This window comes from Staurois parvus, unplaced genomic scaffold (assembly GCF_062004578.1).
Source record: "Staurois parvus isolate SC_StPar_1 unplaced genomic scaffold, SC_StPar_1.0 ptg000287l, whole genome shotgun sequence".
NCBI classification, from domain to species: Eukaryota; Metazoa; Chordata; class Amphibia; order Anura; family Ranidae; genus Staurois; species Staurois parvus.
Window position 1 is genome coordinate 3,800,901 of NW_028318083.1, and position 18,511 is coordinate 3,819,411.

The window sequence follows — 18,511 nt, forward strand, 5'->3', positions numbered from 1 at the left end:
AAATTTTAGTGCATACAAAGTCCTACATTAAATTAAAAATTGTTAAAACATGTAAAAGAATGTCAGTGGGCTGTTATAAGGCACTTAGTCCTGGGAGTCGCGGTGCAGGGAAGGAACCGTACTCTGGCCGGGTGCTGCTAATCTCTCACACCAGCGTGGGTAAGGTCACGTAGTAGAGCCAGCTTGAAGGGCAGCCAAGATGGCTGCCAAGCGGAAGTGACGTCAAGACGTAGCAAGGAGTCGTCAGAAGGGGCGCTGACGAGTTTCAGGTCTGATGAAAAGGCTGTTTGCCTTGAAACGTGTCACCGCCCCTTCCGATGACTCCTTGCTATGTCTTGACGTCACTTCCACTCGGTGGCCATCTTGGCTGCGCTTCAAGCCGGCTCTACTACATGACCTTACCCACGCTGGTATGAGAGATTAGCAGCACCCGTCCAGAGCACGGTTCTTTCCCTGCACCGAGACTCCTGGGACTATCATCTGCCCTCCTCACTCCTCCGTTGGGACCCGCTAAGAGCACTAGCTACTGCGAGAGCCTTGACCCCTGGTACTCCAACACTGCCCCAAACTACATCACTGACCTAATATCCAAGTACCACCCAACACGCACTCTCCGCTCCTCACAAGACCTCCTTCTCTCTAGTTCCCTGGTCTCCTCATCCCATGCCCGCCTCCAGGACTTCTCTGGGGCATCACCCATCCTCTGGGACTCCTTACCCCAATCCATCAGACTATCACCTACTCTCCTCTCCTTTAGGCGCACCCTGAAAACCCACCTCTTCAGGGAAGCCTACCCCGCCCTCTGTTAATTGCCAATCTCCTCCACTCTTCCTACCACTCCATCCTTCACAGCTATCCCTCCCATACCACTATCCCCTCCCTCCTAGATTGTAAGCTCCAAGGAGCAGGGCCCTCGAACCCCTCGTGTATCACATTGTATTGTTATTGTACTGTCTCGTGTATTGTCTCCCATTGTAATGTACAGCGCTGAGCAAACTGTTGGCGCTATATAAATATTGTATAATAATAATAATCCGCTCCAGTTGTCTAGCCCAGATGTCTCCCTACTAATACTTTATGCCTGATATATACCCACGTCTTGTGTGTTTTTAAATCTTGTGTACAATAAACTGTTACCATTTTTACTACACTTAGTCTGGGACACCTCTCTCTCCTCTATTTTCTCCACAGAGTTCCAGTTTACTCTAGAGTGCAGCCTCACGACTGTGTTCACATTGCAGATATATATAAAATCTATTCTTCTCTACCACCCTCCTGCCCAGTACTGCCTGAGCTATAAGTCTCCTCCACCCCTCGAACTATTCAAGCTGCTTAACCCACCCTGAACAACCATATACTTTATTTTACTCCCACAACTTTTCTCCTCCCCCCTAATCTCGCGGAGAAGTCCCTATGCTCCCCCAAAAAAACGGAACTATTTATACATCTCTAAAGACTTTGTGAACCCCATACCCAGTACTACCTCTCCTGCACCAATACACACTTCTGTTTGTCACTTATCTCATACACCTGTCATTCTAAATGCAAGAATCCAGTGACTCTTGCCAGTGAAATCTGGTGTCTGCAAGTAATCGCCTATACGAAGAGAGAGCTGTATAGCCTCCAGCTTTTCTATCATTGTAATTAGTTCATTGTGGGCTAAACTGGCCCAAACAAATTATTTTGCGACTGCCATCAGCACAGTAAAAACTCTAGCATCAGCTACATACAGTATACAGGTGTGTGGAACAAAATCAAGTTAGGCTAAGTGCCGCTAAGTCATTCACAGGAAGCACTGTATCTATCAGTGCATGATGTTGGTCTCAAATAGTTCTGCGACATCTGCACCTTCCCTGGTGCTTCTTGAATACTCCCCTATGGGAAACTTGCAAAGGATGCTCCATCACTGCTTTTGTGCCTTGCAGTTACTTGCTCTTCATGTTTGATAAAGACATTCTGATGATGTGAGGAGTGATTTGAAATATTTTTTCTGTAGTCAGCAGGGCAAAGGGAGTCAGAACCAAGCCAAAATGGGACGTTTTGGCCAATGGCAACCTCAGACATTTTAAAATCACCCAAGTCTTCCTAACACTATGGTTGATAGCTGGTCATCCTCTGCTGGGAAGCAGCCCTATACTGGGGTTTTTTGTGCAAGTATCACTAGTGGTGAACATTTTAAAGTGAAGTGACTGGCCTCAGGTGATACACAGATGAGACCAATCCTACATACGTTGTTTGCAGCCATTTGTCCTGTACATCCTTGTAAAAATGAGATGAAAAGGATTTTTCAGACTCATAAAGCAGGAGGTGGGGAGCTGCAGTTACACACTGTACAACAACTCTGAGAGCTGATTGGAGCGGAGGCTGTCAATCAGCTGGAGGTCCCTTCCTGTCACCTTTTTAGCTCTTGGTATCAGGAAAACATGTCACTCCTGCTGATAACAAAGGAACTAGACAGCAGGGGTATGGGTAGATTTACTAGAGAGTGCAAAATCTGGTGCAACTCTGCAGAGAAACCAATCCACTTCCAGGATTTTTTGTCAAAGCTTAATTGAGCAAGCTAAAATTAGAAGCTGATTGGCTACCATGCACAGCTGCACCAGAATTTGCGCACTCCAGTTTTAGTAAATCGTCCCCTTGGCGTTTTGGAGAGAGACGAGTAAACACTATAGAAATGTGCTTTGTTCAGATTTCATGTCTGAGGTTTACAACCACTTTAAGCTGAGACACAAAGAGAAAGTATCACCCGATCAAGTGTTCCAACCGGCAACCACAACCAGAGTGAAGGGTACATGAAGTCACTCAATTTTACAGTCGTGTTGACCGCTATGCTATTTTAGTTTCTGAGATGCATCTATCTGTAAGCCATATGTGTTTTTAAAGAATATACTTTTTTTCTACTACAATAAATATGATTTTAAAAGCATATACTTCTTGACATGTCATGATACATATGCCTCTAATATCCAATTAAGGGGAAAAAATAGCTTCTTGTACTTGTATATAGGGATGTGACATTTTGGAGTATACCTGCAATCTAATACAGTAGTGTTTGAGAAAGAAGGGTGGTAAAATAGAAAGCTTTCAATATTCAAGAAAGAGAAATAAGGAGGAAGAGTACTGGCATGTCTGCAGACATCCGAATCTGTGGTGTGGACTGGCCAGCATATGCATAAGAGACATGGAGGAAAGAGGGAACGAGGAGTTTGGAGACTTTAGCATGACAATACAGTACATATCCAAACACTAGCTTGTGTGTCTTACTGTCCTGAACTCCAGGCCCATTAGGCATTTGTCAGCTACTGCATACTCTTGGGATCAAAAATTATGAAACCTTTCTATCAATTAAATATTGTAAAGGTATTTTTGCTTCAAGGTTGTAAAAAAGGATATGTCCCAGTTCTGAAATGTAAATCCTTTTACTGGCTGTGCAGTTTCAAGTTTGGTGAAGGATCCATTTTAATATATATTACATATATTTAGGGATCCAAAACTTTGCAAAGATCACCCTTTATCTCTGCCTTTTCTTTCCCTGTACTTTAAGAGAAGCTATAATAGGCTCAGAACTGTGTAAGCATTGCTCAGTTTACACTTGGCTGCCCCTGTGCTGTACTTGCAGGTCTGCTGTTTGAATGTAGGCCAGTTTTTCTCACTTTTGAAATTACTTTTATGCTCACCAAACAATTTCTGAGATCTAAAATGTAGTATATAAAAGGTTACAGTATTAGATGATGAACCGCCTCTTACCTTTTTCATCCATTGAGGGGCACAGGAGTTCTGTTGATGCCATGTTTGTTTGACAGTGCCAATCCTTCTGTAGTTGGCAGCAAAAGAAAAAGAAAAAAGTAGGCTAGCCACAGGATAACCCCTCCTCTACCCAGCATGCCTCATTTTTTTGCTAGTGTCATATAAGGATAGATGTATTTTTCTTCAGCTTTGTTGAAAAAAGTCTAACCAATGTTTGCTAGCCTTTTTCTTCACTTTTTTCCCAGTGCGTTTTTTTTTTTTTCCTGGATTCTTCTTTCCCAGCTGCAGTCATTCCTCTCTACATTGCTGCTTGAACTGATCTCGACATTGCAGCTATCTGGATTGGCCTTTTCTAAGCTCACCTCTGGAGTGTGACATCCACACCACATTTGACTACTGTAGACATGTGGAACTAATCTGGAATGTGACCTTCAGGCGTACATATATATACACGTACTGAGGATCTCCCAGTGGCCTACCTTACCAGGAACACTACTAGACATATAGAAGATATGCTTACTTTTTGGGACTTTACTGGTGACAGTTGGAATCTCTCCTTACATCCCATTTTCATTTGCCAGGTTCTGCCCTACATTGGTAGTGACTTTATTCTGTTAAACTGTGGTAGATTGCATTAGATCCCTTAGACAGCATCTCTCATCTTCCAGGGAAGACCCCTTTCTAATTGATCCTGTGGAAAAACTTTCTGGAGCCAGAATGTGGTCCATCACCACATTGGGTAACGATTTTGTTCTTTTTGCCTGGTGTTTCCATAATTGTGTCCAACCCCTGTTAAACTTAAATGTCAAACTCCATGCTTTCACAAACCATGGATTGAGACCACTTATCTCTGCGTATACTGCTGTATACTTAAAACTTTTTTGCACAGTTCATAAAAAAAAAAAAAACATGATTAGCTTAAAAGTAATAAGCAAGAAGTCTTTGTTTTCGCAATTTAAATTTTAGTGCATACAAAGTCCTACATTAAATTAAAAATTGTTAAAACATGTAAAAGAATGTCAGTGGGCTGTTATAAGGCATTTTCTGGACTACAATTCGAAATACTTTTCATCTTGATTATTGGTATGCTGACATTTAGAGAAAATAAAGCACCTGGTGCCTTACCATCATATCCTACATATCAAAATAATTCGGGGTATCGATTATGAAAAAAATCTTTGAACATAAATTGAATTTGGTCAGTAGTTAAGAGGAAGCCTATCAGCCTGTTTAAATAAAAATGTAAACGGGCTTTATCTTCAATTTCATAGTCTTCGTATACTAGTTGTGTTTCTTGTGCACAAAACCATTGCTTGCATTCATTAAGTCCTTGTGATATCCGTTCTTCAGATCTAAGCTGGCTGCTGTTCTATTAGAATCAGATTTTGTTGACTTCTTGTATGTCTAAAATAGAATAAAAAAAGGAAGCCTGTAATACTTGTATCATTTTCTTTATATAATTCAATCTGCAATTAGTAATTTTACTTTTTGCCAATGTTTCCCACTTGCAAACTTTCCCAGGCAGGTAGACAGAAGTGCCCCTTATTCTTTCCATAGTCTCCCTCTTCTCTCCATTGTGGTTGTGTTACAGAGTATAGTAGATGGAGGCAAGACTGATGAATTTTGTAAAAAGCACAAGCTCAAAATGCATTGCTGGTAATACTTACTGTTCACAATCTGCAGAGTATATTTTAATATGGTAAGGATTTTTATGTTGAATTGAGGTGTACTGCCAGAAATGGTACATGTACCCTTTTTTTTTTTTTTCCTTTTTTTTTTTTTGTCAATTTGGCAGCATATTCAAATGAATAGGCTGACTTAACACGTGTGGCATAGCACATTAAACACACCACAATAATGTGAATGGGCCCTGAAGGGAAATGTATGTCTTTTTTGTCTGTCATTTTGTTTTCCCCCTCCATTTTATATTTTGTACTCCATGTTGATTGTTTTATATTATACTCAGAATGAGTTTATGAAAATATGCTCTGTCAGTTGTGTGTTACAGAACTGTGCTCACACATTCTTTTGTTTTTTAGCTTAGCCTTGGTAGAGGGAGGGAAAGTATCCAGTTATTTCTTTGTACTAACAGCACCTGTTTCTGCTATGATATAGTTAAAAGTCAAATACTTCTGTCCCATGGGAAAATAACTGTTGGTTACTTTTAACTGATTTCAAGGTCTGAGAAATCTCATGTTCACAGCCTTGACAAGTATCCAGCGAAATCCTATTGTATGGTTTTCTTTGTTACAATATAAGAAGAATCAATGAATAAAGATTCAGATTGTCTTCTGGAAACCTGTGTGTGCATGCTAATTTCTTCCTTCCAGAACAGTCTCTTGGGCCCAATGGGACCGGAACCTACCAGTGATCATTAGAAGCACAAATCCCTTTCAGGCCCTAAAAAGGTTATTTTTTTTTTTTTTTTTTTAAATGGTCTCCCTCACCTAAGCAAAGTTTGGTATGTCCATGTGATAGTCTTGCCTTTTCCACTGCCAGTCTCCAGACCATCACCAGTTATAGTGGGCCCTGTCAGCTTATCAGAGCTACTTGAGAGCAAGAAGAATCCATGAACTACCAGAGCGCTCATCCCCGCCCTCGTAGATCATTGAGAACTACCTCAGAGGCTGATGGTGCTTGTAGGCTGTTCATTCACAGAAAACTTTGAATGACGTGGCCATGTGGGTGGTGCCCCACACGGCCATGCTGTTTTTAAATTGTGACAGCTGGTGTGGGAGAAGACCCCCACCCACTGTCACAGGGAGGGGGGTAATCAGGAATACGGAGGGAGTGCAGATGCTGGAAAGTGTTACATGTTCCACCCTACAAACGGGTAAAACATGTTCCAAAGGTGAACGTATCCTTTAAATAATAAAATATAATCCACTGACTGGATATAACACATTTCTATCCCTCATATTTGTTTTTTAAGCTACTGTTTACCAGAATTACCACTGTTGTGGCAAAAGAAATTTGTGAGGTATACAAGTATGCAGTATCCAGAAAATTGCAGTCCTGGGTAATGGTACATAGCACCAATAATACCCAAAATCAATGCTGCTTAAAAAAAAATATATGATATTGGCACAAGAATCTGTTCCAGAAAGTTTATAATCCCAGGGAGTTTATTGGTGACTTGATAGAGGTGACCAAAAACCAAAAGATTGCCTTGTGTCAGGTGAATAATTTGTGCTTCCCCTTCATTTTCAGTCCATAGAGACATAACAAAAAAAATTTCTTGTTGAAGTAAAATTAATCTGTGTTCATTTCAAACATCCTGTATCTGCAAGAGGATTTAAAAATAGGAACTTCTGATAAATGTAATTGTAGTAAACACTCCTGAAGCAAACGCATGTCCGTTCTAGTATACTGGGCTCAAAATATCGACAGTCATTGGCAAAAATTGGCACCCCTGCATTTCTGTCAGATAATGCACAACTTTGCCCAGAAAATTGTTGCAATTACAAATGTTTAGGCATTCTCATGTTTATTTTGTGTTCGTATGACACAAAGTGGAGAAACAAAAAGCCAAACCTGACACATTCCACTCAAAACCCCAAAAATGGACTGGACACAATTATTGGCATCCTTAATTTAATATTTGGTAGCACACCCCTTGGAAAAAAATAACTGAGATCAATTGCTCCTGTAACTGTCAATGAATTGTTTACACCTCTCTACTGGAATTTTGAAGCACTCTTCTTTCGCCAACTGCTCCAGGTCTCTCGGATTGGAGAGGATCCTTTTCCCAAATGCTGATTTGAGATCTGAGGTGCTCTTTGACTAGCGCTCTGTTTCATTGTCCTGCTGTAAGACCCATGACCTCTGATGGAGGCCCAGCTTTCTGACACTAGGCCTTAAATTGCACCCCAGAATTTTTTGGCAGTCTTCAGATTGTATAATGCCATGCACATGGTCAAGACCCAGTGCCTGAAGCGGCAAAGCAACCCCAAAACATCAGTGAACCTCCACCATGTGTGACTGTAGGGATTGTATTCTTTTCTTTAAGAGCCTCATTTCATTTTCTGAAAATTGGTAAAAACCAAACCATAAAAGCTGTAATTTTGTTTCACCTGTCAACAATTCATGTTTCCAAAAGGATTTTGGCTTCCTTGGGGAAGTTTGGCAAACTCCAATCCTGGCTTTTTTATGTTTCTGTATCAGCAGTGAGGTCCCCCTGGGTTTCCTACTATAGCATCCCTTTTCATTCAGATGGTGATGTATAGTGTGAGCTGTATCCTGTGCCTGAAGGTCAGCTTGAATTTGTCTGCAAGTTGATCAAGGTTCTTTATCCATCATTTGAACAATGCTTTATTGCAATCTTTGATAAATTTTTCTTTAGTTCACGTCCAGGAAGATTAGCTATAGTGTCATGGGCTGTCAACTTCTTAATGTTGAGTACAGTGGACACAGGAAAATTTAAGATCTCTGGAGATGGACTTGTTACCTTGAGATTGTCCATGCTTTTCCACAATTTTTGTTCTCAAATCCTCAGACAATTCTTTGCTGCTCTTTCTCTTCTCTGTGCTCAATGTGGCACACAGAAACGCCCAACAATGAGGTTTAAGTGGGCGTTTCACCATTTTAAATATTTTCCCAGTGTGATTTCTATATTGGCAGTACCTGTTAATTGATACAGGGGAGTTTAATTACAAATTACAGAAGTGTCACAAACTTTGAATGCAATTCTTTCTTTCAATTTTGGGAAGGTGCCAATACTTTTGTCCAGTCCATTTTTGGGGTTTTGCGTGAAATGTCAGATTTGGCTTTTTGTTCACTTTTTTGTGTCATACCAATACAAACAAAAGAAACATGAGAATGCCTAAACATTTGTATTTGCAACAATTTTCTGGGCGAAGTGGTGCATTATCTAACAGAAATGCAGGGGTGTCAATATTTTTGCCCATGACTGTATTTCTGCTGAGCCCAGTAACTTTTTTGAATACTAGAACTGACTGCTCATATCATGGTTACTTTTTTGTAGGCTAGTTATGACATCATTGCTGCTGATATGACTGATCATGGCACATAATACCGTGTTATTAACGGCAACTCTAACCAAATCTTTAAAGTACACCTGTTATAATGGTAATATCTGAGCTACCATTGCTGAACGCTTTGCTAGAACCTTGCATGTCATACTGATCTAAAGGCTAAAATGATTTCTGAGTCACTGACCTGGACAAGTGGACTTTATCCAAGGACTTTCATACAGGGGTGTTTGTTTTGCTTCTGCAAAGGTAGCCCCTTCTGGCATCCTGTACACATAGATGTGGCCTCACTGAAATGGGTCTACTGTGTGGCGGAATATATGCATACCTGTGATTGTGCTGGGAGCATGCTGCATAGTGCTCTCCCAGCACAGAGTCTGGGCTCTCACCAAAAGCCTTGGGTCTAATCCGAACGATTGGGAATTTGAACTCCTGGTTTCCGGTCACCTGATTGCAGTGATATCTGCCCATGTGTTTTTTTTTGTTTTTTGTTTTTTTTTTCTCCTCTGAATGGAGAGAAAGATACATTGTATCTCCCATTGGCATGGGAGAAAAATGTAAACAAACAAAAGTGTGTAAAAAAACAAAACAGAATGGAAATAAAAAATAAGGAAAATTGCTAGGTCAAGGTTTGATCTAGGTCAATGTCAGGGTTAGTGTTAGGGTCAGAGGTCAGGGTCAGTATATTTTAGGTAGGATTTTTTTTAAAAAGCATTTTTTATTTTGGTGTCTGTATGTTTGTTTTATGTAGGATAAAAAAGCAAAATGGTGCTCTATTGTTTCTGGGTTTTACTACAGGTACAAACAACAAATCACATGCACATATGTGGTATCACTGCGACCGTCCAGGAACAGAAACATTTATTTTGGGTGGTTCTTTGATGGAAAATTATGGTAATAGCAGGAAACAGACAGCCACACTTAGTAAAAAAAAAAACAAAAAACTTTTTTTTCTTTTGGGCCACTTTTCCTTTGGTGGTAAATGGTAATGGATATCTCCTGATTTTTTTATATTAATATTAAAGGAAAATTCAACTCAATTTGTCCTTGGTACAGTTTTACTAACACTTCAAAGTTGCAAAATTGTGTTCAGGCTATAGGATTTGTTTAACCCTCAGTCATGAAGGGGTTAATTCTAAAGAGGGGGGCATTTCTAAAGAGTTGAAATTTAGTCTTGACTTTTTGATTTGGATCAAGTGTATCTATGATGACCTGTTTTGGTATCTATTGTATTGTTTTTTTTCCTCTAGACAGGTAATGTGCACACTTGATAAATCCCAAGTTCACCACAAGTTGAAACAATTTTTCCCTGAAAGCATGCAGTAGTTGACTTACCTTCAGATAAAAGTTTACAAATAATATGACCAATGTAGTCATATAGGATGACTGGAATATTAGACATCCAAAAGGAAACCCACAGGGTTTAACCACCGCACTGAGCGTGTGAGAAATGGTGAGCAGGAACTGAATCTGGGGAAAAAAAAAAAAATATATAGCATCATAGGTACATTGCTCTATATCACTCTGTTATTCATTCATTGTAGTAAGCGGTACATTTATAAAATGTTACCAAAGACTCACTGGTGGTGAATAACTGACATTTAAAACTGGCATTTATGGCTGGAGAAAAAGTACTTGCCCCCTTCCTGATTTTTGTTTTGGGGGGCATATTTGTCACACTAAAATGATTCAGATCAAACAAATTTATATGTTACCAAAATATAACACAAGTAATCACTAAATGCAGTTTTTAAAAGATTTCATTTATTAAGGAAAAAAAAAGCTATACAAACCTGCCTAGCCCTATGTGAAAAATTAATTGTTCTAAACCTAATAACTGGTTTTGCTACCCTTGGCTGCACCAACTGCAATCAAGCATTTTTTGATGAATGCCAATGAGTCTTTCACATCGCTGTTTAACAATTTTGGCCCATTTTTCTTTGCAGAATTGTTTCATTTCAGCCACATTGGAGGGCTTTCAAGCATGAACAGCCTGTTTAAGGTCATGCAACAACATCTCAATTGGATTTAAGTCAGGACTTTGACTAGGCCCCTCCAAAACCTTAATTTTTTTTTTTTGAGCCATTAAGAGGTGGACTAGCTTGTGTATTTCGAATCATTGTTCTGCTGCACAACCAAAGGACCCTGAAGCTTGAGGTCACGAACTGATAGCTGGACATTCCCCTTAAGGATTTTCTGGTAGAATGTAGAATTCATTGTTCCATCAATTATAAGAAGTCGTCCAGGTTCTGAAGCTGCAAAGCAACCCCAGACTATTACACTACCACCACGTTTGTTCAACATTTGTCTCATCAGTCCACAGAAAATTTTCCCCAAAGTCTTGGGGATAATCGAGATGTTTTTGGAAAATGTGAGATGAGACTGTGTATTTTGGCCAGCAGTGGCTTTCACTTTGGAACTCTCCCATGGATGCCATTTTTGCCCAGTCTTTCTTATTGTTGAATCATGAACACTGACCCTAACTTAGGCAAGTGAAGCCTGCAGTTCTTTAGATGTTGTTCTGGGTTCTTTTTATGCTCTCCTGAATGAGTCATGATTGCGCTCTTTGTATTTGGTAATTTTGGTAGGCACTCCTGGGAAGGTTCACCACTGTTTCAACTTTTCTCCATTTGTGGATAATGGGTCTCACTGGGGTTCGCTGGAGTTTCTTTCCAGTCTGATACATGTAAATTACTTTGTTTCCCATCTGTTCTTGAATGTCTTTAAATTGCAGCATGATGTGTTGCTTTTTTTTTTTTTTTTGTAAATCTTTTAGCGTGCTTCACTTTGTCAGACAGCTTATATGTAAGTGGTTTCTTGATTCAACAGGTCTGGCAGTAATAAGACCTGGGTGGGGCAAGTGAAGGTCAACTCCACTTTCCAAAAAATGTGGTTAATCACAGTCCGCTGTCTATGTACAATGGGCAGATGGGAAGCAGCGCTGATGCGGGCTAACATTCCTGTATGTCAGCCTGCATCGATGGCTCGTGCGATTCTCACACAGCGTCGCCTGGGCAAAGTAGATCACATTACAATGACACTACCTGTGTGGAGTTTGCATGTTCTCCCTGTTCATGCATGGGTTTCCTCTGGGTATTCAGTTTTCCTCCCACACTACAAAGACATGCTAGTAGGTTAATTGGCTCCTATCGAAATTGGCCCTGGTATGTGTATGTATGAATGTGAGTTAGGGACTTTAGATTGTAAGCTCCTTAAGTGCATTGTCTGATGTGAATGTATAATACATATGTAAACAAAAAAATATAGAGAACAATCTCCTGTGCTTAAATGAATAATTCCTACCCTAAGCTGCTAACATCTTCCTTCAACCACACACTGAAAATAAAGATTAAAAAATTGTGTAGTGCTAAATAAATACTACCATGTGCATCAAAAATTAAATAGAATGTAAATAAATAGATACATAAAAAATTACTTATACCGTATCAATATATAAAATTGATATATATTACAGTGCAACCACAACGATGAATATTAAATTATTCCTTTATTCCTCCAACCTGGGGGATCAAATGAATGTGAACAATGTGAACCCTAATTGGGAATGCAAGTGTACAAAAAACACACTCTGTGATAAATCATATATGTCCACTCTGAATGAAAGTCCACACAGTGCACAAATAATACTGAATAGTGCTCCACAAAAATAACTCGCATGTAAATAATTTCAGCACAACGTGAGGTGAATCCAGTGCCAAACAACTCGTGAATCCAAAAATGGCCAAAGTGCCCCCTCACCTCCTTACATTGATCACAAGGGCCAGCTCGCTTTATGGATAAACCACGCTTTCCCAGGAATAACCTCGTCACCACCAAAAGGACCCTCCTGGATACTCCCGCAGATTTATAATCCTCCTGAGTTCTCCAATCCCCTGGTACTTTTACACAGTCGTTTGCCCACAAAGGATCATAGCAGAAACAAAGATCCTCCATAGTGTGAATCAGAGCTGGAGGATGACCACTAAAGATTCTTTAGTGGTCATCCTCCAGCTCTGATTCACACTATGGAGGATCTTTGTTTCCCCCAGGTTGGGGGAATCATTTAATATTCATCGTTGTGGTTGTACTGTAATATATATCACTTTTATATGTTGACAAGGTAAAAGTAGTTTTTTTATGTATCTATATACATAATATTTAATTTTCGATGCACATAATACATATGTAAAGTGCTAAGTAAATTGATGGTGCTATATCAGTACCTGTAATAAATATATACCATATCCATATGTTGTAACTACCTGGGGTGGTATACCCTTGGGCAATTATTGTATTTTGTGGGAGGAATTTTTGAACATTCCTGTATTGGCAGGTTGTTCATGATTTTATCTGTACCTACTGTTTTTATTGTGTTATGAAATGTTGTTTAAACTTGTATTTTTTAATTGTGTTATGTTGTGGTACCTTTCCAAATCCATTTTAGTTTAATTTTCAACAACATGACTATGTAGAATACATAGAGATACACTTGCTTGATGGGTTGCTGTATTCGCCCTAGTATGTGTATGGATGTAAGTTAGGGACCTTAGATTGTACGCCCCTTGAGGGTTAGGAACGGATGTGAATGTGCAACACACACACACTAGTGCTGCGTACATTGACGGTGCTATATAAGTACCTGAAATAAACAAAAACTACTTTGGTAGTATTCTAATTTGTTTTTAGTGGATGGATATTACCTACCAGTTGGGCCTGAGTAAGATACTTCTTCCACCAGAGGTATTTGTGCATGGATGGAATAACTGACAGGCCATAGTAGGAGTACATAAGAACATGGATGAAACTGTTCAGGGTAGGTCCAAAGAAACCTATATTAGCATTTCAACAAAACAGAGATATATTATTGCAAACACTAAAAAGGAATTAGCAATCTAAAACAGTATTTTACTGAAGTAATGCATTTGATTGAGATGCAATTAATTGAAAAGTTTAAATAAAATGGTGTTTGAATTATTGGTATATATTAGGTTACTATCTATCTAAAACTCACTAAAAGCACTATTTATTAGCACACTGCGAAAAAAAAATATTGTGCAGTATCAAACCGCTTCTGATTAAAGGAATCCAATTTAAGCAGTGATGCCAGGCTCATAAAGGGCTTATTCTGCCTGTGTACTATGGCTTACTGAACACTGCTTAGCTCTTCACTAGAATACATATAACATATGGATTGACAATGAATAAAGGTTCCTTGGAATATCCTTAAAAGTTGCATGGTCTGTCTAAGCTGGAACTGTTGTAAAGCAGGGTTACTGCATTACTCTTCAAGGGGGTCCTGTAAGTAAAATGTTATTCCAGCAGAGGTCCAAGTACTCCCTTATATTAGGTGTCCCCATCACAGTGCTCTCTTGTATCAGGTGTCCCTTTTAGTGACAGGCAGGAGCCAAAAGACAGAGCAGGGTGCAAGTCTGGACACTTCCATCCTCCTGCGATAATGGAGGTGAGGCACACATGCCATCATTGGTTGTTATAGTACTGAATCTGCTGCACCTGTCAGTAAAGTTACCAAAACAGACAGCAGGAATCAAGCACATACCATTTTAAGAGCTATAGATCCAAAATCATAGGGCAAAGAAACATCCAATGGCCACACATCCAATAAAATCACCTTTATTGAAAATTTCTTCAACAGATCATATCGGGGAACACCATACTCCAGTTAACGTGTTTCACTCTCCAACAGCGCTTTTAAGCATTCCAAGCTATGACTAAGCACTGATGGAGTGTGAAACGCGTAAGCTGGAGTACTGTGTTCCCTGATATGATCTGTGGAGGTGTTTTATAGGAAGACATTTTTAAGAAAGGTGATTTTATTGGAGGTGCGGGCATTGGATGTTTCTTTGCTCTATGATGTCTGCTACGCCAGGGCCACCACACGAGACTGTGTGGTAGTGGAAGAGGGGACTCTTGTGTTTTCTTGCCTTTTCTGAATAGTACAGATCCAAAATCATGTTGATAGCGATTTACTGAATTCCCCCCATGTGAAGTACTGCATAGTGTAGAAAAGAATGAAGTACTGTGTATAACAGAGGAGCATGCATAATCCCTAGGCACAGTAACAAATACAAAACCACTGTCCTAGCCTGCCCAATGGTAGAAGGAAAGTGGATTCAGGATGTGCTGCTTGGCCAACCATAATCCTCAACACATGGTGCTACAAAGAGAGACATGACTGGAAGTATAGGTTTTGTTGCTGGAATATATGATTTTTCTGTGCCTCAGAAGTAGCACAATTCCAAACACCACCTACGTTGTGCAGTTCTGTAGGACAGGAATGGTTTTACCGAAGTTTACTAGATTGATACAGTATTCATGTATATATAGTGTGTCATGGTACAAAGTGGGTGTGGCTAAGCAAAACAAAAGGTGTGATATTTAATGTAAATGAAACAAAACATAAACACTTTTCACAGTACGCTTCCAATCCTCAAAAAGATTTTTCTCATATATCAGAGTCTCTGCTTCATCCTTCCATGCCTTGACGTTTGCTATACGGGAAAAAATGTCCGAATACCATGTGCTAACCCTCCAAGCATCACAAGAGACCATGGGAGATTTGGTTGAGCCCCCCAGAGACTGAGTTTTCCAGATGATCTCATATCTATGTATATATATTTTTTAATTCTTTATTTTTTATCAAGCATACAGGCAATGAGAGAGACCTAACATATCACATAGGAGTCTTTACATCTTAGCATTTACCAGAAAATAGTGATTTACACACAGAATAAATAACAGATGAAACAATCCAACAGATTAAAATGTGGACCAAATAATGACAAGCAGATATAAGAAAAGACTCCAAAATTCCAGGGTCATCTGTAATCAAAGTACAGAAGCTCACCCTGCCTGCATGCTTAAAGGATAAGTTCAGATAAATGCTAATTTTTATTTGTTTTTTTATTAGGAGCCTGTAAAGCATTCCATCCGCAATTAGCAGATCAAGGTTGCCATTGCAGGCACCTGCAGAATGTCAGTGTAGCTGCTGCCCATACCTTGTACAGGCAGATAGTTACTGGATGACAGGAAGCATAAATGAACTACCTAGAGAGCTCATCAGAGCCCTGGTAGTTCATTGAGAACTACAAGCAGACAGCCACAATGGCTGACTGTATTTGTAGTTCTCCCATTCACAGAATGCTATGAATGAATGATGCAGATGGGTGGGTGGAGCCCCGGGCCCTGCACGGTCACTTTTTAAAAAAATTGTGACAATGGGTGCAGGGGGATGATCCTTGGCCTGCTGTCATGATGGGGATTCGGGGAAGGGAGGCGGGGCTGCTCAGTTAACATGTTCCATGTTACATCCTAAATATGGGTGTAACATGTTACTAAGAAGGACATATCCTTTTCTTTTCCGTAAATGATCTATATTTTTTAAGTGTGCCCTCATGTAGGAGATTTACCCATTTTTTTTCCCCTGTTTCTTTTCTATTGAGGAGATTTCCCCTAACTTTCTGTCTAGTTCACTGGTGGAAAAAGTAAACACTCAAGAGGTTCAAACCATTCTGCCTGGAGTTGGACTGTAACACTTTTCTTTATTGCATACAAGGCTAGCACTATCAGTGACTGCACCATATCTCACTTTGTATGTATATATCTATATTTATACAATACATGAACCTTTTAGATACAGAGGCAGGCTGGAATGTAACAGGACAGTGTAGAGTAGTAGGCTGTCCTGTTCTGTGATTTAGCTTTGTCTGGCACTGATGGACAGTGGTGAGCAGCCCATCGCATGTAATGGATGACAGCCACCATCAGACCAGTCTCTGCTCCTCTAGATCAATATTCAACTGACAGCCTGCTTCCTACTCTGCACAAAGGAGTCACAGTTCGTATTGGATGGGCGTGGGGACGTACAGCTAAAGCGAGACATCCATGTTGGTTAATGGCAATATTTTGTTTGCTCTGCCTATCAGCATTGTGGATCATCTAGGAAGACTCTGCTCTGCAGTGTTGCTGAGTGGTCTTGGCGTACTGAACATGTGCTGAGTCCACACAACACTAATAGACCAAAGAAAGAGTCAAGTCAAGCTCCCAGAGGACCATTAAAAATATTGCGTGACTCCTGAATTTCCTGGAGACTTGACAGGTCTTTGGTTTAGAAAGGGGAAATAGTTTTAAATTGTTTTCTATATGATGTGGCTGATCTCTATGCTGGAATATGTATTGGAGAGTGAACTTGGTGTGCTGGAGTTCAGATCTCAGTTATGCTATGCATGGTTAGAAGTCAGTGTTGGTTTTTTTTGGGTGCAAACATAACTGGTTTCCCCTCTTTTCTTGTCCGCTCCCTCTGTCTACAGGAAATCTATGACTAGTATCAGACAGAACACACTAGCAACTAGGAAACTGTATCAGGACAGGTAGGCCAGTGGTTAATGTTAGGAGACACTTGGCAAGGTTCTCTGCTCTATTATACTTTTCTATTAAACTGAATGTGTATTAAACGTCTTCTAATATTTTATATTTATGGGAAACAGAGTTGGGTGACGAACCCCAATTATTTACAAGTTCTACAGCAATGTCAAGAATTTGTTTAAATTTTACTTGAGCTGGATTTTTTTTAGCCACAGAATCTGTGTAATTCACATGTCATAATTGGATTAACTGGAACATCTTGGGTCAAGCTTTCTCAACTTCATTAAATGACGTAAGCCTTTTACAGTGCCTGTGTTTTCATTAATACCCTCTCGTGTGCTTGCTCATTTTAAATCTCCTTTAAACTCCTGGCAAATGTGAAATATAGGGTACTTAGAAATATAGGAAAATTCCTTTTATCTGTCAAGGGATTTATGTTTCCTTAGTCCTGTGATTTACATAGCTCTCCTACAGTACACAATTCCTGGCTGGTTGTGGAGGACTTATTTTTTTTCTGCTGAAGTTCTCTAATACTTTTAGGTCTTGTCCTCCCCAACTCCTAGCCTGTGACTGGACAGAGAAAGGAAAAGCGACAGGCTAATAAACTCATCTCTCTGTCAGGGGCGGACTGACATCTCATGGGGCCCCTGGGCAATTGGGGATCATGGGGCCCCTGTGTCCTTGCTCAAACTCAAAAAAGCCTATGAAAAAGGTACCAGAGGCATCTCATAGGGCCCCCTACTGACCCTGGGCCCTCGGGCAGTGCCTGCGTTTCCAGTTGGTCAGTCCGCCCCTGCTCTCTGTCACTCCGCTCTCTTCTCCTATCAGCATTCTCCTTGCACTGCAACATAACTGGCTATTTGGCTACGTCTCTGTTTCCTAGGTTAAGCTCTGCTGTACAGGGACTGCAAGAAGGTGATACCAAGTTAAATTTAGCCACTTACACTTCGTTCACTTAAAAATACATTTCGGGGTATAATAATGGACTACAAAGCTGCATTAATGTGTATGCTTTATGTCAGTCTCTGGTGTACATTTTTTTTTAATAAATGCTTACTCAGATCTGGTTTGCACATAATTTACTGTTTCACCAAAGAACAAAACGACAGCACTTAGAGAAACCAATACATGCTTATCTGTTTGCCATATTTAAAAAGAGTTCGGACTCCAGTGCGGTCAAGACACTTTTACAGCATGTCTGCTTGTGTGTAGACACTGAGATCTAGATGCAAACAAACATAAGCAAAAGGACAGAACAAACTGGCCTAATGAAGTATGTACACCACTTAAAAAATGAAATATACTCAAATAGGCAAAGTCCCTGGGCTCATCTTCTGCCATCAGCAGTACTGCAGCACAGTGCAGGTTGATTCATTGACATTCCCATGTTT

The 18,511-nt window shown here is 39.9% G+C and overlaps 1 protein-coding gene across 2 annotated transcripts in view; it reads right to left on the minus strand.

Moving 5' to 3' along the window:
• Positions 1-4,688: 4,688 nt before the first annotated feature.
• Positions 4,689-18,511, minus strand: part of ELOVL2 (ELOVL fatty acid elongase 2) — a 152,257-nt gene continuing 138,434 nt past the window's right edge. For both annotated transcript variants that reach the window (XM_089682188.1, XM_089682189.1), the window contains 3 exons: positions 13,443-13,567; positions 10,074-10,208; positions 4,689-5,151 (listed from right to left, as the gene is read on the minus strand). In XM_089682188.1, the coding sequence (XP_089538314.1) occupies positions 5,029-5,151; positions 10,074-10,208; positions 13,443-13,567 (383 nt within the window). In that variant the 3' untranslated portion in view covers positions 4,689-5,028. The remainder of the gene's footprint in view (positions 5,152-10,073; positions 10,209-13,442; positions 13,568-18,511) is intronic.